Raw genomic sequence first — 19,712 nt, forward strand, 5'->3', positions numbered from 1 at the left:
AGTACTTCTGCTGATCTAATTCTGATATTGCTGCCTCTGCTGAAGTCAGTTATCAGTCAGGGCAGAGCTGAGGGCAGTGGGGAAAGTCTTGTTATGGGGCATTAACATCCTGTTCAACTTAGTGTACAGAAACTACCCCATAACTCTAGTACCCCAGTTAGGGTGAAACACTGGTGCAGCACAAGTGCCTGCAGTACCCTTCCCAACCCTCTGCAGCTCTTCTCTATCCCTTTTATTAGGATGTATACGTATTTAGGCCCACAATACCGTTTTTCTCCTGGAGGCTTGCCCAGGAGGCTTGTTTGCCCAGACGGCTTGTTTGCCCAGACATCTCCCCAAGTGCTTCCACACATCCAACAACTTGTATCTCCCTTTGCCTAATGTGGTATTTACCTGAATCTCACTCCCTTGAAGTTACCAGAACCCCAACATGTCTCTCCTTCTCTTTGTGGACCAAAGCACCCTAAGTCCTCTCTGGCAGATACAACTCCTATTAAGTTCTGTGAAAAAGCTCCATAATAAACTTTTATTTAAGCAGAATTGTATGGAAGGAACTTGACCATTTCCTATTGACAGAGAGAAAATCAGGTAACTCCTCATTATTATTTTTACTTTCCCCATGCATTTACTCCTCAAAATAAACAGGCAATACCTGGCCCCATAAACACCAAACACACTCAACTTCAGATCTGAAATGGGAGGAAGTTGATCAAGATTTAGTACTCCATAAAATGTACTGCTACTGCTCAAAGAGTTCTACTGCAAGAGCCCTGAGGTGAACAATACCTTGGCTTCTTCTGCCATTTTCTTGTCTTCATCTATCTCCTCAGCCCTGGCAATGTGATCCTCTCCTTGGTGTTTCCTTCTCTTCTGCTTAGGAGCCATGAAACCTTGCAGAAACTTCTTAACAACACCAGCCTGGAGCGCAATCACACACTCTCCAAAATCCTTTAGGCTCTCCAGAGAGTACACCTGTTGGAAGAACATATGACCCTGTAACAGCTGGATATTACTCTCTCTACTGCTTGAAGTGTGCCTGCAAGTGGACACCCATGGTAACTAATGCAGTATGGTTAACGGCCACACCTGGTTATGGAATCAGCATATTGCTGCTGTCTCAACAAGACACGCTGGCTTTGATACAGAAGACAAAAATCAGCTATGGAGTTCTGCTCGATAAAGAAGCCTGTCATGAGAATATGAAAACAGGACAATTGAACAGGACACTCAGCTCCAACATTATGACCTGCCTACACCTCAAGCCATCAGCCGTGTAATCTTGAAATAATTGTTTAAAGGACAAATGAGAAAACTGATTTCCTGCTCCTCTTGTCTGAGGAGAACAAAAGGCTGAAGACCTTCTACAGAAAGTATCATCTCACATTTCTCTTGTTCAGTACTTTGCCTGTTCACTCACTTTTGCTTCATATTCTGGTGTCACATCAACATATCCCAGGCCTCCCTTCTGCAGCCGCGTTGCAACCTCAATCAGATCACTCCGTAGGTAGTTCAGCAGTTCCTGGTTGCCATCACAAGATTTGAGGCCCAAGTTCTGTTTCCGAGCCAAATGGATGGAATGTGTGATGTCCTGATACCTGGAAAATCAAACCCGACCTTTGAGTACAGGCAGAGCACTGTCCTGGGAGCTGGGCAGGCTCTGGGACAATGGTCTTCATTGAGAGCTATGAGCTCCACCAGTGCAGAACGTTCTTTGAAAGACATCTGAAAGCACGTGGCAGTTCTGACTCAGAGCAACCAGCACTGCCTTTGTTCCTGGTTTCAAGGAGGAATTTAAAGACTGGCAGAACTTCCTCGCTGCTCAGTGTTATTTATTAACAATCTGCCCAAGAAAACCAGCAAGTACTCAATCTGAATGTCCTCCCCTCTTAAGCACAGGAATAATCAAAGCCCGGCCTCGGATGCTGCCCCAAGAATCGCAAGGATTGCTGCGCCAAGGACATGCTCTGACTTGGGAGAAGGCACACATAGAAAAACAAAGAGCAGGCTCACTTCTTCTCCAAGCGCTCCTTGAGCTGGCTCTCCCTTACTCCTTGGGGGTGCAGGCAATCCAGCAGCTCATCCAAATCCTTCTGACTGTCACAGAGAAACCTGAAAGATAAAAAAATGTACCTAGACCACCTAGGGTATCTCTATGACAACACAATTTCTTCTTCTAAATAGTTCCCAAGGATTGGCATGTAGGGCTAAGAGGTAACCTATATCCTGATGCCATGGAGCAAGGTGAAACACTTCCAGGAATGCTGGTAGAAGAATTCTGACTCAGACTGGCTTAGTTTCAAGGTCCCCAAATGTACCCAATGCCAGGGTACGAAAACCAGAATCAAAATAAACACAAAACTGGTTTATAGATGTATTTTCCCCATTAAGTTTATTAAAACTTTGACATTTGAATTTAGTTGTCTATCCCAATACCCAGGGATTCCATTCATTACTCTGCAGTTAATTTAAGTGATCTGAATGTTGTTTTAGATGTATTAGCAAAGACTAACATACTATACACTGACAGCATGGCAATTTAGTAATATTTTCTTTCATTAACCAGAAGTTCCCAGATTATAAAGGAGATGTCCTGGCTGATGGCACAACTTCTGCTGCTGGAGCTCTGTGTCTGTGCAGGCTCTGTCTCCGCAAGTGCTTAAGTCCTCCTCTCTAAGCTTGCCCAAACTTGAAAGCTCAAGTACAGAATCTGAAAACCATATTGATCAGCTTGAAACCTTCTTGCTCAGGAATTCTTGAGGACAGTGATGGCCTCAGCAGTTAGTCCAGTCTAAAAGGGGAACTACTTTTACAGAATTCTCTAAATCAAGACATTCTTTAATCCCAAAGTACAATCATGTTTGCATGCTGAGTTGTACATTTAAATGAGATTTAAGACAACCTGAAATTCTGCACTTTCCTTCTTTTCTTTCCAATTCTATTCCAGGAAACCATGGAGACTCTTCATGTGATGGGATGTGGATTCAACTCGAGCTTCAGAGGTTATTTACAGAAAATATTACTAATTCCCCATCTTCTATTAGAGGATTGCTCATTAGAAGAGGGAAGACAGGAAATCTTCCAAATTAGGTTGATTCTCCTTTCAATTTCAATATCAAAGGGCATTGTTGAATTTCTTTCTTTCCTTATTTGGAAACAACTGCAAAGGACCACTCTGTGATCCTTATCAGAAGATTCCAGGTCTATCTTTCTTCTTGGGCACAAGCTCAGATGAGCCAAGCAACAGCTAGAGAAAGATACTGTTGTGGCTCCTCTTGGAATACCAGTCTCCACAATGCTTATTTTTCTGGCAGAAATACTTACTAAATACCATATCTGAAAGTATTTAATAATTCTAGGTATAGTCCTACTAGGACAATAGCCTCCCAGTTTGCATTCAGCTAGGAAATTCATTACTCTAATAGAACATAGGATTGTTCAACAATGGAAGCAAGATGTTTTTTAGCCAGTCATCTTCAGTATATCTGACCCCGTGGAGCATCCTCACTCTGCATCCTGAGATCAAAACCTTTGGGCACCACTACTCTCTGCACCTCTCCCTGTGGAACAGGCCAGAGCAGCTTCAGATATCCTTCACCCACTAGAATCTGTCACCACCTGGGAATGGCATAAACTGCACTCCAAACTATCTGCTCTACAGATACCCAGATACAGGACTATTTCTCAGACACCTTGAGATGGGTTGCCCAGGTTGCGATAAAACATCAGACATTGCTGGTGATACACCATGGAATCCAGCTAGAAGAATATTCAAGATGACAATCCCTGAGCTTTCCCTGCTTTCTCCCATGGAGACAAATTAAAGGGGAGAACTTACTGCACTGTTTTGGCACATTGTAAAAAGTAAAGGACACTGATAACAGTCATCATGTAGGGTTTCTATTCTTGAGTATTTTGGGGGAAGACAACAGAGGCTGCTGGGCAGTTGTAGAAAGCAGCTCCCACCCTTTTAAAAAAGTCTGAGTGAAGCCCTGGTACAACTTTGTTCCTACTGAAAAGGACATGGGACAGGGAAAGAAGAACATCTGCAACAGGTACTTAAATCTTCCCAGTTCACACCTGAGAGTAAGAACTGGTATTTTTGGGACAGGGAACTGATCTACTTAAGCCTGAACCTAAGCCTGATCTACAAAATACAAACATATCAGGGACATCACGTTAGTTTGATTAGTGACCCCTTTCTGCTCTGTGCAGCCACAGCTCCTGCTTCTCAAACTAGCTCCAGGCGTGTAGGAACTACCTGCACATCCAGTTGGAGCTCAGCCACAGGCTGGGAGTATTGACATGGTTAGACAGGGCTAGGAATTTTAAATAGGGAAGGCAAAAGTGAATCTTGCAGAGAGGGATGGTAAGACAGTTAGTGTCCTTCATGTGGCCTGGCACAGGTTAATCACATACTCCAGAGGGATGGGAAAGGTCCCTTTGGGAAAGTCAAGACCAGGTGGGGGTCTTCAAACTGATATACAAGGGGGAAATCCTGACTGATGTCAGGGCTTCCTGCATTCACAAAGAACAGCCTAGATTCTCCTCCGACACTTCTGGCAGCACTAGCCAACAGACTGGTAGGCAACAGAACAGAAGGCACAAATGGCACAAGAATCAAGTCAAAAGGAGCTCTCAGTATTCACTCAGGCTGAATATTCCTACCTGTTTTCAAGCTACACGATGCAAGGGACAAAGAAAGGTCTAAAACCTGGCCTAAGGAACAACAAAATTGAGAGGACAACAACTAGAAGACCCAGGACCAGTACCTGCTTTGGAGGATTGGTAGAAACAGGGGAACTCCATGTGTAGAATACAGGGAAGAGAATGGAGTCTGTCAGCACCCACTCGCAGTTAACTCAAACTGTCGGCTGAGGGGACCCATCACACCATGCAGAATTCCTAACAGATGAAGAACAACTCTGCAGTTACTCTGCAGAGATGCCACTGTTTCCAAAATTCAACTCCTTTCTGACCAGGATGAGCAAGAAGTCTCCTGCATGCTAGTATCCTGCCAAGGCTGTGACTCCCCCATGGTTCTTGCAGGAAAGATCAGGAAGCACACAGCTCACAAGAACTATGGTAAGGACAGAGACCCCTTCAGAGCCTGTGTATCCAGAACAAGGAGATTTTTTAATGAGGATTAACATCTGTGCAAGTGGAGCACAAGATGAATAGAGAGAGTGGTCCATCTGTCTGGAGAAGACAGAAGTAACCAATTGTTTACGATGCTGCACTTTCAGCAGCACTGAACTAACACTTGAACACTGGACCCTCTTCTTTTTGGGGACAAAGTACCAAGAGCAGAACTACTTCCATGAGATATTATTTACTCTTGATAGAAGTATAAATCTGTTTCTCCCTTTATCAGTGTGCTACCAGCTACCATGCTAAAGGGGAAAAGGGGCAGGACTGTGAAATACAACTAATCAGAGTTAATTTGCTGTTTAATTTTGCAGTCTCATCACTCTAAAGGATAAAAGGGTAAAGATGCTCTATATGCACTCTGAGGCTACTCAATCCCATGTCCCACATACCACTAGTAAAAGAGACAAACAGCACAACTTAAAGCAGAACACAAAGAAATGAAACTTCCTATGCACATGCTAAAATTATGAGTTATAGCTGCCCAAGTCCAAACAACAGAGATATCCAAGGACTTCAGTGTGGGCTTGGGGCTCCTCACAGTGTCCAAGGACAACATGCAAAAAAGCAGCCAAGGAGGAGACTCTTCCATAACCATTTATGCTTAGAGCAGTCCTCGAGATCAATAGCAATGGCCCCTAAGGAAAATACAGGAATAGAAATATGGATTTCCTCAGAGAAAAGTTCTAGTTCCTGGCTATCCCCTGAAATAATAGCTCCCAGCCTGTCACACAGCTTTCTGTGGATGCTTACATGTAAGTGGTGGCAGGTGTCAGACAGGTACTTAGCAAACAAACTCTAAGGAGCTCCAGATCTTTAAGGAAAAACCTTTCAGCTGAGAGACCTTGCTTAGCTGCAGGCATGGCTTGGATGCCCTATCACTCAGGGAGAGGCAGTCAGCACAGCACTCAATTAGAAGGAGTTATGTGTCCTTTGAGAAGCTGCCTCTGTGCCCCTGCTCAAGGCCCACACCTGGCTCTTTTACCTGCACTGCTGCCCCTGCCTGGCAGAACAATGCACACAGGCATGAGACCCTTGTAAAAAACCTGCTAGTGCAGTGATTGTCAGCACTTAAAAGTCCTTCCTAGCAGGGACAAGAAAGAACAGAAATTAAGGACACTGTGACATAACAGTCAGGCCAAACCCCCCACCCCCTGGCTCAGTGTCTGATGTCTGAGTGGCCAAAAGGCAGAGCAGGTATGCAGTGACAGTTCTTCAACCTACCCCTCCAGACTGCAGCATCTGCTGGTTTGAGGACTCCTCTGTGTGCCAGGACAATTACCTTTGCATTTCTTACTCCTCTCTCAGCAATTTGTCCACCGGTGCTTTGAACAGGTGGAATTCACAGAGCCACAGCAGTTGGTAGCAGCCAGTTGTGTACCTCAGCTACAGCACTTTCCTCTCTATTTCAAAACAGCCATTTGCTACTTTTACTTCCTGATCCCTCTTTTCTCCATCAAAGAAAACCTCTTTAGGAGACTTCCCCAATTTCCTCTACCATTACTCTCCATCTCCCTCCTGAACATAAAAGTTTAGAGTGTTTCTGTAATTTATTTAGTATTTCTTAGCTAAATAGTCTCTCATGCAAAGAGTTTCCCTCTTCTCCGACGGCAGACCCTGTAACGATAGATTTTGTGAAGCAGGATTGTTCCCCAAGGGGAAAAGAAAATTGTTTTGCCCTTAGTCTGTACTTCACTTTATCATTCTTTTTATTTCTTTCACTGAGATTCACCACAGGTTTTAAGTAGGCTTTCTTAAACAGCTTCCTTATCCTGATGTGAACTCAAAATGTTTTGCTATTGCTGCTACAGTTTTGTTTCCAACTTCCTCAACAGTTTTTTTTTTCCCAAAGGTAAGAGATAGTTCTTGCTCTGACCATTTAGTAGGGAACTCTAAGGCAAATCTCTTTGAAAGTGTTTTGGGCTTCTGGCTGCCACTTTTAAGTTTTGGTTTTTTTTTTTTTTTTTTTTTTTTTTAAAGAAGCTTCTTAATTCTTTTTGTTGCTTTCTTTTCTAAAAGGAGAATACCATCCATTATGGTCACTCCATACAAAGCAGCTCTTAGTGACAGAATATAATTTAGCACCAAGTGTGTCCAGGACCTGGTTCCAAGAGCTACTCCTCTCACGCTGTGACTGGTTACTCCACACAGCACTCCTGCCTCTGTCACCACATTGATCTCCCTCAGAATGTTCTTGGGAGTTGCCAACCTGAATGAGGAGATCAAATACTGTGCTTTTTCAAGTTCAGCCTAGAGTCACAGAAGTTGAAGGAATTGTTAATTAATCTGTGTTAATTAACTCATCCAATTTGGCTCTATGCTGCCCTCAGTGTTAGCAATGTGCTCTGTAAATTTAAGCTACCGTTTTCCTTATGGAATTAGTCCTTCTCCTGGAATACACCATGCCATCTCTGCTCAGTAAAGACCAAGTGTTAGAGGAGGCAGTTAGGAAGAGCAGAGGACTTCCCTGTGGATCACACTGCCTGTGCAGGACTCATTCTCTAGGAAAGCCCAACTGCCTGAATTTTGGCAAGATGTGCAAAGGCCTAGACTGGTAACAGGGTGGGAATTTGTCATGGGAGGATGGGGCAGTGAGGGAAAGCACAGGAACTCTGTGATATCCTATGACCTGTTGCCATGACAGATAAGCAGCAGGACAATACCAAGAGTCAGCACCCAATGCTGGTGGTCCAGATAAATCAAGACATCCACAATTTCAGTCTCTTTTACAGTTGCTGGTGGGGGAGCAGGTACACATTTAGTAAAGTAGTTCTGACTGGCAACTAATCTTTGGAGATAAGTTAAACTCTATTTAACAAAGACTAACCCCACTCTGTGTGTCAGCAGTGGAAGTCTGTGGGACAGACAGTGCTAAGAGGGGAGCTGCAGGAGCACATAATTTGTGACAGTTATCCTCAGGGTTATCTAAAAAATACACAATGTTCCACAGCAATTAACAGGTGAAGCTTAGCCAGGGTTTTCTGGCATGGGGACAACTGATGAGCACTCCTTACCACACAGAGCAACATTCAACACAGGAGAATTTCTTTAAGGACACTGATACGGCCAATTACTGGAGCAGGTTACAATCAAGCATGCTCAAAGGTAGATTTGATTCACTTAGAAGATTGCTTGGCATATGGAAGCATTAAGGGGATAAGAGGCTGTCAACATGAAAGAATAAAATATTTAAAAAGCAATGCATCAAAGAAGCATTTTAATAGCTTAATTTATACTGGCTTTGTATGATTGATTACGTTGAATGATGGTTCCACTGGCTCTTATACTGGCTACCCTGTTAGCAGGGCAGTAATAATATCAGCAACAGAGGCCTGCAGAGCTGCTGAACCAACCCAACTGCTCAGCACTGAAAGAGGAACAGGTTTGTAGCAGGTTTAATAAAAAGAAATCTGTCTAGATTCCTTGACCTTTACACTTTGAGTACTTTGCAGCCATGGAAGTGTGTGTTACCATAAGTTCTGGCCCTGCTTGGGAGTGGTGGTCTCAGCAGGCAGGTCTGTGGTGGGCATGGAGCGGTGCAGTTTGTTCCCTCGGCTGTCACTGCCTGTGCTCTTCCGCTTCTCTGCAAAAGAAAAGCACAGGCTCAGGTAGATTCCTGAGCAGCATTCCTACTATTCCAAACATAAAACTAGTTTCACTTTTTAGCTGTGTAATGACAAAGCACTTTGAAAACCAAAGGAGGTATAAGCAGCATGAATTTTTATTTCTCAGCATCTCAGGTACACTCTGACATGCATTTAAATCTTTGCTCATTCAGGACTTTGATTGTTAAGTTACCAGAGGAATGTGCTGAAATCCTGCCCACTGCCTGCAGCAGCAGCTGAGAGATGAAAGCAGCTGGAAGCAAAGAGTTGATCAGGAACACAGCTGGTCAGTATTTTAAACAGCTCTTGCAAGAAAATATACCCACAGAGGAGCTTGGAATGATACACCTCCAGCTCAGTCAGTCTCAAAGACACAGGTGGCTGTGAAGTTACATCTGGATGAAGGATCTCACTGTAGGTTTGCCCTGTTCTATTCCTCTACAGGTGTCCAATTTGCCCCTTGTCTATGACAATTCTACCAGGCGAGGGCTTGGATCTAACTCCATAAGCTTTCCCATGCAGGATTGCCATGGATGGACTCAGTGCCAGAATGTGATGTTCCAAAAGCAAGAAACAATCACAACTGAAACTCAGTTGAGTCAGGTTATTGCAGTATTATCTGTTTCAAGAACTACTTCATACAGAAATGTTAAGTTCCCTCCTGTACAGATAAATTTTTGTGCCTGTTCAAGCTTGCAAGGCTCCAGGACCTAGGCTCCAAGTCAGCCAGGCAAAATCACAGAGAAAGCACTAGAAGTTCAGCAAGTCCCTTGCACCTCACCTGCAGATTCAGCAAAGGTGAAGAGCAGGCTGAGAGGAAGTGCACGAGGGACGTTCGCCAAAACAACCTCAATCAGCAAAGCTGTGCATACCTAACAGACTGCCCTGCTTGTTACTATTCCACAGGCCAATCTAGGAGTCTTGGCATCAGCGGAATATCAGCACTGTGATAGACATCCTCACTCTGCAGCACAACTAGCTAATTGCGCAAGAGTCTGGCACGCTGCAACTCAGGAGGGTCAGAGTGAACTAGAGGGATGATACCAACTGACATCAACCTCACTCCTTGAAGGAGAGGAAACTGTATGCCACGGTCTTTAGGTGCAATACTACAGGCAAGTCTACAGACCTGCAGCAGCAGAATGGAAATATCACCAGCACCTCCTTTGTGCATGCTTCTGGAGTTAAAAGGAGGCTTAAAAAAATCAGAGTATCCCCATTAAAAAACTCTGACTAAACAGTTCTTTCACACTCATGACTCCCTTTGAATAGTCAGAGCAGAGGAAATACCCCCAAGAGACTGTACCTCCAGGGCTGTGCTCCTTCTTCAGATCTTCCTTTTTCTGATGGGGAAGGGCAAATCTGTAGTCTATACTGTCGTGTACCCAGCCTTTCTCAATAAACAAGCCTGGAACCTCATCTGAAAACAGCCAGTACCTGGAAGAAATATGTGTTATTAGGTACCTGTCTCCTTTTCTGGCTAGTTAAACACATAAACACTTTTATTGGCATTGAGTGGAGAAGTATCTGTGTGCTCAACTCATTAAAGCTGAATGCATGCAAATCTTTATGTTAGCCCAGCTGAGAAACAGGGAAAACTTAGCTTACAATCCTTCCAAGAGCATGCCTGTGCAACAATAATAAAAAAAAAAAAAAAAAGAAAAAAGAAAAAAGAAAATATGGTAATGAGGTTCCTGAGCACCCAATGCCAGCACTTGAACCTCCGCTGGTCCTGACCTCCATGGGAAGGCTTCAAAAAGCTGGGCACATAAGCAGCCACTATACTTAATACACACAAACACTCTCCTTCTCTCTCCTCTGCAATTCGATATACCCTCCCTATCAATCCCTTCCTGGGGGATGGTATCTGACACAGCCCCTCTCTCAGGGCAGAGATGGAAGTTCATGGCCATTTCCTTTCCCACCTGTTGTGATTCCTGTCAGTGCCAATTGGAGTCCTGCGCATCACCAGTTTGGCTTTGGCAATTCCATCCTGGAAAGTTTTCTCAGCAGCAGCTTTATGCCTCCGGATTCTTTCTTCCTCTGCTTCTTTCTCCATCCTCACTGTTAGAATCAGCAAAGAGCAGCATTAGCTTTCCTTTATTGCATCCAGACATCAATATTGTCTTTTATTTTACTATACCATGGGAATAAAAAAAGTGTTTACAGGGGATTTTAATAAACATTCTTTACAACTATACACTCTTTTGTTTATTTTCTGCCCATCATTCTTAAAAAAAAAAAAAAAATTTAAAAAATTCCATATAGCTAGATATAGAAGAAGTAGTCAAGGTGTAAGAATGGACTGGGCTGAAGAAGCCCAGGATAAAAACCGCCATATCACAGAATCATGGAATGGTTTAGGTTGGAAGACACCTTAAAGATCATCTTGTTCCAACCCTGCCATGGTCAGGGACACCTTCCACTAGACCAGGTTGCTCTAAGCCCTGTCCAGCCTGGCCTTGGACACTTCCAAGGATAGGGCGGCCACAGCTTCTCTGGGCAACCCGTGCCAGGCTAGGTTGGATGGGACCTGGGCCAACCTGGTGGAAGGTGTCCTTGCCCATGAAGCAGGGGTGGACCATGATCAACTTTAAAGCCCATTCCAATCCAAAGCATTCTGTGATTCTTGGTCTCCCAGAACAGATACTCCTACATTCCAGTTAAGGTACAAAAGCCAGGCTCCATGAGGGACGCTTACCCCTCACTTGTTTCAGAAGGAAAATAACCTAGATGAGCAATACTGTCCACTTCCATCCACCCAGCATCTACATTTATAACCAATAAAACCCCTAAACTGTAATTCCAAAGTATTCTCTCTTTACTCCTCAAGCACCACTACTTACACAGAAACAAGGTCTGGTGCCGCAATTCGTGATTTAGAGAGGTTTGAGTGGACAGTTTATATTTATACAGCTCCATAACTAATTCTTTGAAGTGAGAAACTCTAAACTGAGATTTATTGCCCAAATCCTGATATGAGAGAAGGGCTGCTGCCAACAACCTTACCATGGGGACAGCAGCAGGGCCAGCAGCAGCAGTAGGAACTGATTTTAGGCAGGAAATATCTCCTCTGTACCCAAGAACTAGATGATGTTTGGGCATAAGACAAATTTTTGGTTACTTTCTGTTCCCAAAACAGATACTGTGTTGTCCAACCTCCCTGGGCCTGTCATAATTAGAAAGGTACTGAAGACACATACAGATAAAAAACTAGAAGCAGGTATTAGTTTTTCTTAAATTTACAAAGTTTAAGCTGCCACAAGAACCACAGGAGATGAATTACAAATCTCCAGTGAGCAAATCCCTTAAATTCCATACAGACATCCCTATTTGTGGAATCTAGACAGTAAATCACAAAAGAAGAGGTCACTTGGGTTTATACTGTGTTAGGTATAATGGTGCTGGAGCTTCAATGCTCTATTATGCAATTATGAGATCTATATTCTTAAGTTTTATTTAGGTTTCATTCAGAAGCATTCAGACAATGCTTCTGGAAAACAGGCTGTCATTTTTGCCATGAAGTTACTCCACAAGACACAAACACTCTGCTCGCTGGGTAATTTTTCTTACCTCTCATTTGTATTTCTTGTTGCTCCCTCTCCTTCTTGGCTTGGATGGCAAGAAGGCGCCTGCTCTTCACAGCACTGATCATATCATCAGCTTCAATTTCTACCCGGTGCTCTATTTTCATAATTTCGTGTTTTTTCTTTTCATTCCTTCCCATCATATGCTCTACTTTCCCATTCTCCTTGGTTTTAGCCACCATTTCTTTTCGCTTCTGTTTCTCTGCCCTCTTCTTGTCATTCTCCTCCTTCAGGACAGCCAGGCGCTCTTTCCACAGCTCAGCTGAGGCCTGCTGCTTGGCCTCCACATGGTCCTGCACCGAGTACGTCATTAGGATCCGGTGACACAGTGCTCCAAGGATCCGCAATTTCTCTTCAGGAGTCAGCTCAAAGAACTCTGATGTCTCCAGTTTCTCCAAAAACTCATCCTGTACCTCATTATCCTCAAAAGCTGCTGAATCCTTACTTTCATCTACATTATCTGAAACCTCACTTTCCTCTTGAACATCTGACTTGCGCAGGCACAGGCGAACCAACTCGGAAGCGGAATGCAGAGTAAGTGGGATTTCAGAAAGTTTCATTCCCAGCTCAGCATAATCCTCAGCAATTTCATCCTGCAGCAGGGTCTGCAAGAGGATGACCAGCACTCTGTTCAAGTACAGGAAGCCTCCCTTTTCTGCACAAAGGGCTTCCATCAGGGACACTGCTGTGATGGGATACTGAGCATCTGGCATCAATAACCCTGAGTAGCAGCTCAGGAACTCCACCACCATGGCCACATCCCCAAAAAGTGTGTTAGGAAGTCCCTCTGGAGTATCAACCAGTTTAAAAGTAGGCAATGTCTTCCCTTTCAGATCTTGGTCCTCAAATCTCCTCTGTTTTTCCAATTTTTCCTTCATCTCCTTCTCCTTCCGCTCTTTTGCTCTTTCCTTCAGTTTCTCTTTCAGCTTTTCCCTTTTCTTCTTCATGTACTCCTTCCGCTGTTCCTCAGTCATGGTGGCCCATCTCTTCCTGTGTTCCAGGAGCTCATAGCGTTTCTGTACCAATCCTCGCAAATCCTCAGGGAGACGGGCACGGTCCTCATTGGAAAGGAGCCGAGCTGTCTTGGAGATGATGCAGGAAAGAGCACTTTTTTTGTCTTCCCGGTCTTTGTTTTCTTTGTAATAGGCAATGAGATGGAGCGCTGCAGGAGGCAGATGTTTCTGGGGTTTCCTGGAAGATCCAGGGGTGCCTCCAGCATTCCTGGGAGCCCTAGACACCTTAGTGGTACCTTTAGCCATGTCCAGCAGTGTCATTTGTTTCATTTTCATCTTGGGGGTCTTCAAACCTTTCCTAGGAGACTTTGCCTTCCCCGACGACTTCTGCCCATTCAGAACCCTTTTGCCTCTTTGCTTTTTGTCCAAGGATTTGTTGTTGCCCTTTCCTAGTTGGCTCCTCTTTGGAATGTGAAAGTTAGAACCCAGTTTAGCAGGTGACACAATTTTCATCACCTCCTCCAGCTCCTCTTTAGGACTATTTGAGTTCTTTGAGTTCTTCACCTTCAGCGGAGAGCCAATTATAGATTTTTCCAAATGCACGTGACACCATAGGGTTGGACTCAGGGGCTGTCCCAGTGAAGATCCGTCTGCTTTGGATTTCTTAGGAAGCCTTCTTTCAGGTGACCGAGAGCTCTTCCTCTTGGTTGAGGGATTAAGAGCCATATACTAAAATTAAAGGAAGAATCATTTTGTATTAATACTGAAAGGAAATTAAAAGTTACCTAGATCTCTGTCAATTATTTTTGCCCATTTTCAAATTTTTTTTCTAATGAAATTGCTCACTGCATTAAGGGTAACAGGCTTCTGCAATCATAATCAGAGTCAGAGAATGGCCTGGGTTTGGAGGGACCATAAAGACCATCTTGTTCCAACCCCTGCCAATGGCATGGACACCACTAGACCAGGTTGCTCCAAGCCCTGTTTAGCCTGGACTTGGACACTTCCAGGGATGAGGCAGCCACAGCTTCTTTGGGCAACCTGTGCTAGGGCCTTACCATCCCCACAGGGAAGAATTTTTTCCCAATATTCAATTTAAATCTACTCTGTGTGAACTTGAAGTCATTCCCCCTTGTCCTGAACAAATATTTATCTTCTAGTTTTAAAACAACACTTGACAGTCTATGAAAAAGTGAGTTTACTGAATGAACCAAATAGAACTTTCTACACCAGAAGATGGATTTTAAGACAGCACATTTCATGGTATGGCATTTAGTTGGTTAATATTGTATTTGGCTGGTCAGCACTAAGGGCTAAAAGAACCCATTCATGCTATGTATATAGTCAGTACTAAATTTGTAGTATCTGCCATCGCTCAATGCAGCCCTGTGCATGAATCAGGCCTCATGCAGTCACATGCATCCAGGTCTTGGGCCCAACACCTGACACTACCACATAAAGACTGTAGCTTTCCCATTTCTCTTACACCAGGGAATCATGTCTTTACTTGTAAACAAGTAATGCAAACCACTGGAAAAATAAAAAGGCAGATACATCTCAAATTTTTAAAGCACACCACTATTCCATCCAGATGTACAAGCCATGTCACCTCTCAAAAGGTCAACCTACAAAAGAGTAGGTTTTCCTGCTCTGCTTCTCTCTGTATTTAACAGATATGTGGAATTGGCACTTGGGGACATGGTTTAGTGGTGGCCTCTGTGGTGTTGGGTAACAGTGAAGTTCGATGATCTTATGGGGCTTTTCAACCCTAATGATTTTGTGATTCTAAAACCTAACCAGCACACTGAGGTCTCTGCCAAGATCCAAGGAATGGGTGGCAAAGCAAAGCAGGTACTTTCAGGAATTCTTACCTTATGTGGGTCAAGCAAGAAGTCACTGAATTTACTGGGGAGAGAGTACTTCTTCACTAACTCATCCTCCACAACCCATGGGGCATTCTCACACGTGCCAGCACGTAGCGCATTGTGACGGATGAAGTACCTCAGGATCTCCTTGTTGGGAGGACGCTCTGTACGGACTAAGCTATCTGCTGGAACGTTGCTGATGATCTTGGAGATAACAGACACACTGTTAATGATTAACTTCTAACCACATTATACAGATCACATGCCTACAAGGAACCAGGATCATTGTACTGCTTCATGTCCAAAAACTCTTCGCTCATTCAAAGCTCTCTTGGAAAGACTCAAACCAACCAGAATTGGCACCAACAGAACTGAGACACACAGAGATTGGTAAGAGAATCAGACAGCTAAAACAGTAAAAACCATGAGTTTATGATGCAGAATTTTTGCCAAAGCCCCTGTTTTATCTCTAACCTTCCTCCAGCTTGTGCTTGCTACCAACTTTAAAGCTTTTACATATCCATGTTAGATTTTTTTCCTGAGACCAAAGGAGCACCTCTGCACATGGTACTCTTTGAGGTCAGCACTGCTCACTTGTCAAATTACCAAAGAGCAGACAAAAAGCACAGAGCAGTGCTGCAGCTATCCAAAGCCTCCCAAAGCATTGCCACCTTCAACTCAGAGCAGCTTGGTCAGGACAACAGCAACAACTGCCGCTCATGATTTCACTGGTCTCAGGAACTGCAAGACCAGAGATGAGGCGCTTAACAACAACCACAATAAAGTTCTGTGACTCAATGTGTGTGGTACCAAGTGTTTCCATGCACAAAACCTAATTACAGATAGAAAAAGGCTGGCCAGCCTCACAGACAACTGTCCTGCTTCCAATGCCATGACTCTGGCAGAAAGTACTACATTGTGCTGTACAATCACCAGCAGTGATTAATTAAACTTGCATATTCATATTATAATAGAAAGGACTCAAGCAGACAAGTCACCTTATCTTCATTTTTCAGTTTGACATCATATTTGTGTGGCAGGAATTTAGGTGGGACCCACTTCCTTTCTTCCTTCTTCAACGAAGTGGGAAGCTTTCGAGGAGACCTACGTGCTCGATCATCTGATAAAAGAAGGTGATACACAGTCTTATTATAGTTAAAAAAAAAAGTTTTAAAAATCCAGGCCACCACTGGACAGGGCATCCTACTTCTTGCCATCTGTACAGTGTTTGGTTAAACTAGAACATTAGGAATATAACCCAAACTGGGTTTTAGAAATAGCCAGAAGATACAGGCCAGAAATGGAGGCCCAGACCAGCTCTGAGAACTAAGGAGGTAACATCTATCTTCAAGGAGTACAAAGGACCATCTTCATTTAAACCCATCTCTCTGCAGAAAGTAAACTGCAACCACGTACGCAAAGGCAGAAAATGTCTGTAAGATTTATGAAGAGGAGATATAACCCAACCAGTAAACCTGCTAAGAGAACTCCTCCAACAGCCCTGGCTGCCTATGCTACGCCTTCTTTGAAATAGTTCCATGGCAGGAATCACTGACTTTTTTTTTTTCTTAAGAAGAAAGTAATCTCCAAATGTTTTTATATTTGTGGCTACCAAATGGAATGTGGCTAATTATGGAATAGTCTGAGATGGAAGGGACCTTAAAAGTAATCTCATTCCACCTCCCACCTTCACTAGACCAGAGACACTTTCCACTAGACCAGCATGCTACAAGCCCTGCCCAACCTGGTCTTAGACACTTCTAGGAATGGGGCAGCCACAGCTACTCTGGGCAACCTGTGCCAGGGGCTCACCACTCTCACAGGAAAGTATTTCTTCTTAGGATTCAAAGAAAACAATAAAGCAAGCATGAGGGATCAGAGTAATAATCTACTAAACATATAGAGAATAAAAGTAGATGTTAAATCTAAATAAAGCTTAAGAATATAGATCTCAGAATCACATCATTGAAGCTCCAGCACCATTATACCTAACATGGTATCAACCCAAGTGACCTCTTCTTTTGTGATTTACTGTCTAGATTCCATAAATAGGGATGGCTATATGGAATTCCATCAAACAGCACCCGGATATTTGGGTGAGGAAGAAGAAAATACTACCCATTCCACCCTTAAGTTAATTTTAAAAAGCCAACTTCATTTGTTGTTGCATTCTATTGTAATAAAACAGATATTTATGCTTGGAAGAGTTAAAAGCCATCTGGATGAAGCTCTTAGGAAAATGGTCTACTGGAAGATGCCCCTGTCCAGAGCAGGGGGGTTGGAATGAGAGCATCTTTAAGGTCCTTTCCAGCACAGCTGATTCTGTGTTTCTAAAGCATCTATATTGTGCTGTCTCCTGTATTCACATTATTTCAGATTGTCCAGAGCAGTACAGGTTCTAACTCAGCTCATGCTACAGAACCAGCCTGCAGCAGTTCACCATCAATTTTCCAGCCTTTCCTTGCTCCTGCAGATTTTCTAGAGTTCATTCCCTAACCAACTAAAAATATAGTCACTTCAGACTACACAAATGATGCAACAAAGCTGGTAAAATGCCTTATTTTTAGCTTCTGAAGGACAGCAGACCCCTAAGCAGAGAGACTGAAACTATCTTTCTCTGCCCCATTTCTCCTCCAGCAAAACCAGCAAGTTTGACACAAGTATTAATAGAACTGCCAAAGTTTGCTCTGTCCCCTCTTGTGCGCACAGGCACACACAGCTCTTACATCAGTTATACAGAGCTTGTTACTGCTTCCAGTTACTCACTCTAGTGTAGTGACTTCAACCCATATCAAGTGGCCACATGTGAACATTATTAGAGAGGAAAAGTCCAGGTCAGTGTTGCTGGGAACCCCCAGCCTCTGTGGATGCAACTGAACATTTCCTACTCCTGTAGTTTTCTGTGTAAATGTAATAATTGCTACATAATTATATTAACACAGTGTGGAAGAATTTGTTTAATGATGTTACTATGAGCCTACATTCTGTTATAACCCAGAATATAAAAGCATCAGCAATAAAATAGCCTTTTAGTAACAGCATATGCACAAAGAACTGCTTAGGTTATAACTATGCCAGCACTTTGAGCTGGAAAACGTTGGGGTTCATCTTTTCAGGAAGGGGAGGACAGTCCCAGTTCCCAGAGGTGACTATATACAGGCCAGAACCAACTGAGTCAGGGACTGAAACAAGAGCAGGAACCCTCGTTCCTGCAGTATCCGATCTTGAAGTGCTGCACTGGCGATGCCCACAGCTGCTGGAATACCACACCCCAATGCCCAAAGGATCATGGTAAATCTTATTTAATTATCCAAATCCAAAATAGCTGCTGTAAATTTGATCACAGAGCATTTTTGAAGTAAAAGGTATTTCCCATGCCTCTTATGTGGCATCTCAAGAGAATCACACTCAATAAAAAATACATGTATAAATAAATAAAGCATCATTAGCCCCTCTCCAAGCATAACCTATTTCCAATGATTTGTATAAGGCCAGGTTGTTTCTGAAACACCTTTTTTTGCTTCCTGATTATACAGAACACTGCAATGAAATCAGAACAGCTCATAACAGTACTCGTCAAAAAGAGCCGATAATTTTTAAGCTCAGGACAAGACCATGGTATGACTTCTTTTCCACTCCTGACTTCACTATTTTCTTGCTGGGCTATTTTCAAAGTTTCCTATTCCCCACATTAGAGGGGATTACACAACTTTCCCGAATGCCGGAGTCACTATTTACAAATGCCAACAGTTTACTCATTTATGAGACTTGAAAATAAAGCTCTCCAGGTTAGAACTATGTTGTGGGATTGGGGCTGGTTTGTCTGAAAACACTTTCTGTAATCTGTTTTAAAGTATCTTATAATTCCATTTTAAGAAGTTGCACAGGACAAAGGACAAACAATGTGTTTGTTTGGGTTTTGGTGGCTTTTTTTGGTTTGTTTTGGTTTTTTTTTGGGGGGGGGGGTTAGTTAGTTTGGGTTTTTTTTTTTCCCCTAACAATATTTCTTCAGAGGCAAGAAAAGCCTTGGACAGCACTAGCTATCTCAACACCAAGGAAGAGCATTTGAAAGAGGAACAAGGTTTTAAAGGATGCTTTATTTTAAACTGTTAGGGAAAGAAAAAAAAAATATTTTTATCTCAACATATGATGATTGAAAATTTATTATTTAGAATAAACTAAAAATGAAAAAAGCTCATTTTTCATAACAACTGAGGACAAAGAGAATTAGAGCTTGTCTCTGACTCCAAAATAACACACTTTAGAACCAGGGAGGTTTACTCTGAGGATGAACACTGCAGCAGAACTTTATAATTCTGAACAAACCTTTGTTGTTCCCCTCACTTTTTTTTTAAATACACTTGTTATATATTTCATGCATTGTTTTTGGTATTACACCTTAGAATGACAGCACATTTTCTGCTTTAAATCAGGCAAGAACACCTGAAAGCCAACAGCACTGATGCCCCAAAAATTCACCACTAACAATGACAACTTCTGGATTTTCACCCTATAACACTGTTTGGACATTCACAGTGCAGCACCAAGATGTAAATT

The 19,712-nt window shown here is 43.0% G+C and overlaps 1 protein-coding gene and 1 long non-coding RNA gene across 4 annotated transcripts in view; one reads left to right on the plus strand and one right to left on the minus strand.

Moving 5' to 3' along the window:
* BAZ1B (bromodomain adjacent to zinc finger domain 1B) overlaps positions 1-19,712 on the minus strand; it is a 44,460-nt gene that overhangs the window by 15,275 nt on the left and 9,473 nt on the right. For all 3 annotated transcript variants that reach the window (XM_064394934.1, XM_064394933.1, XM_064394935.1), the window contains exons 5-13: positions 16,154-16,275; positions 15,162-15,359; positions 12,324-14,019; positions 10,676-10,814; positions 10,057-10,187; positions 8,617-8,728; positions 2,011-2,109; positions 1,418-1,595; positions 787-972 (exon numbers count right to left, since the gene is read on the minus strand). In XM_064394934.1, the coding sequence (XP_064251004.1) occupies positions 787-972; positions 1,418-1,595; positions 2,011-2,109; positions 8,617-8,728; positions 10,057-10,187; positions 10,676-10,814; positions 12,324-14,019; positions 15,162-15,359; positions 16,154-16,275 (2,861 nt within the window). The remainder of the gene's footprint in view (positions 1-786; positions 973-1,417; positions 1,596-2,010; positions 2,110-8,616; positions 8,729-10,056; positions 10,188-10,675; positions 10,815-12,323; positions 14,020-15,161; positions 15,360-16,153; positions 16,276-19,712) is intronic.
* On the plus strand, positions 4,938-10,045 carry LOC135283834 (uncharacterized). The gene is made up of 3 exons (XR_010349443.1): positions 4,938-5,082; positions 8,924-9,036; positions 9,657-10,045. It is a non-coding gene; the product is annotated as an uncharacterized LOC135283834 (long non-coding RNA).

Source organism: Passer domesticus, chromosome 19 (assembly GCF_036417665.1).
Source record: "Passer domesticus isolate bPasDom1 chromosome 19, bPasDom1.hap1, whole genome shotgun sequence".
NCBI lineage: Eukaryota > Metazoa > Chordata > Aves > Passeriformes > Passeridae > Passer > Passer domesticus.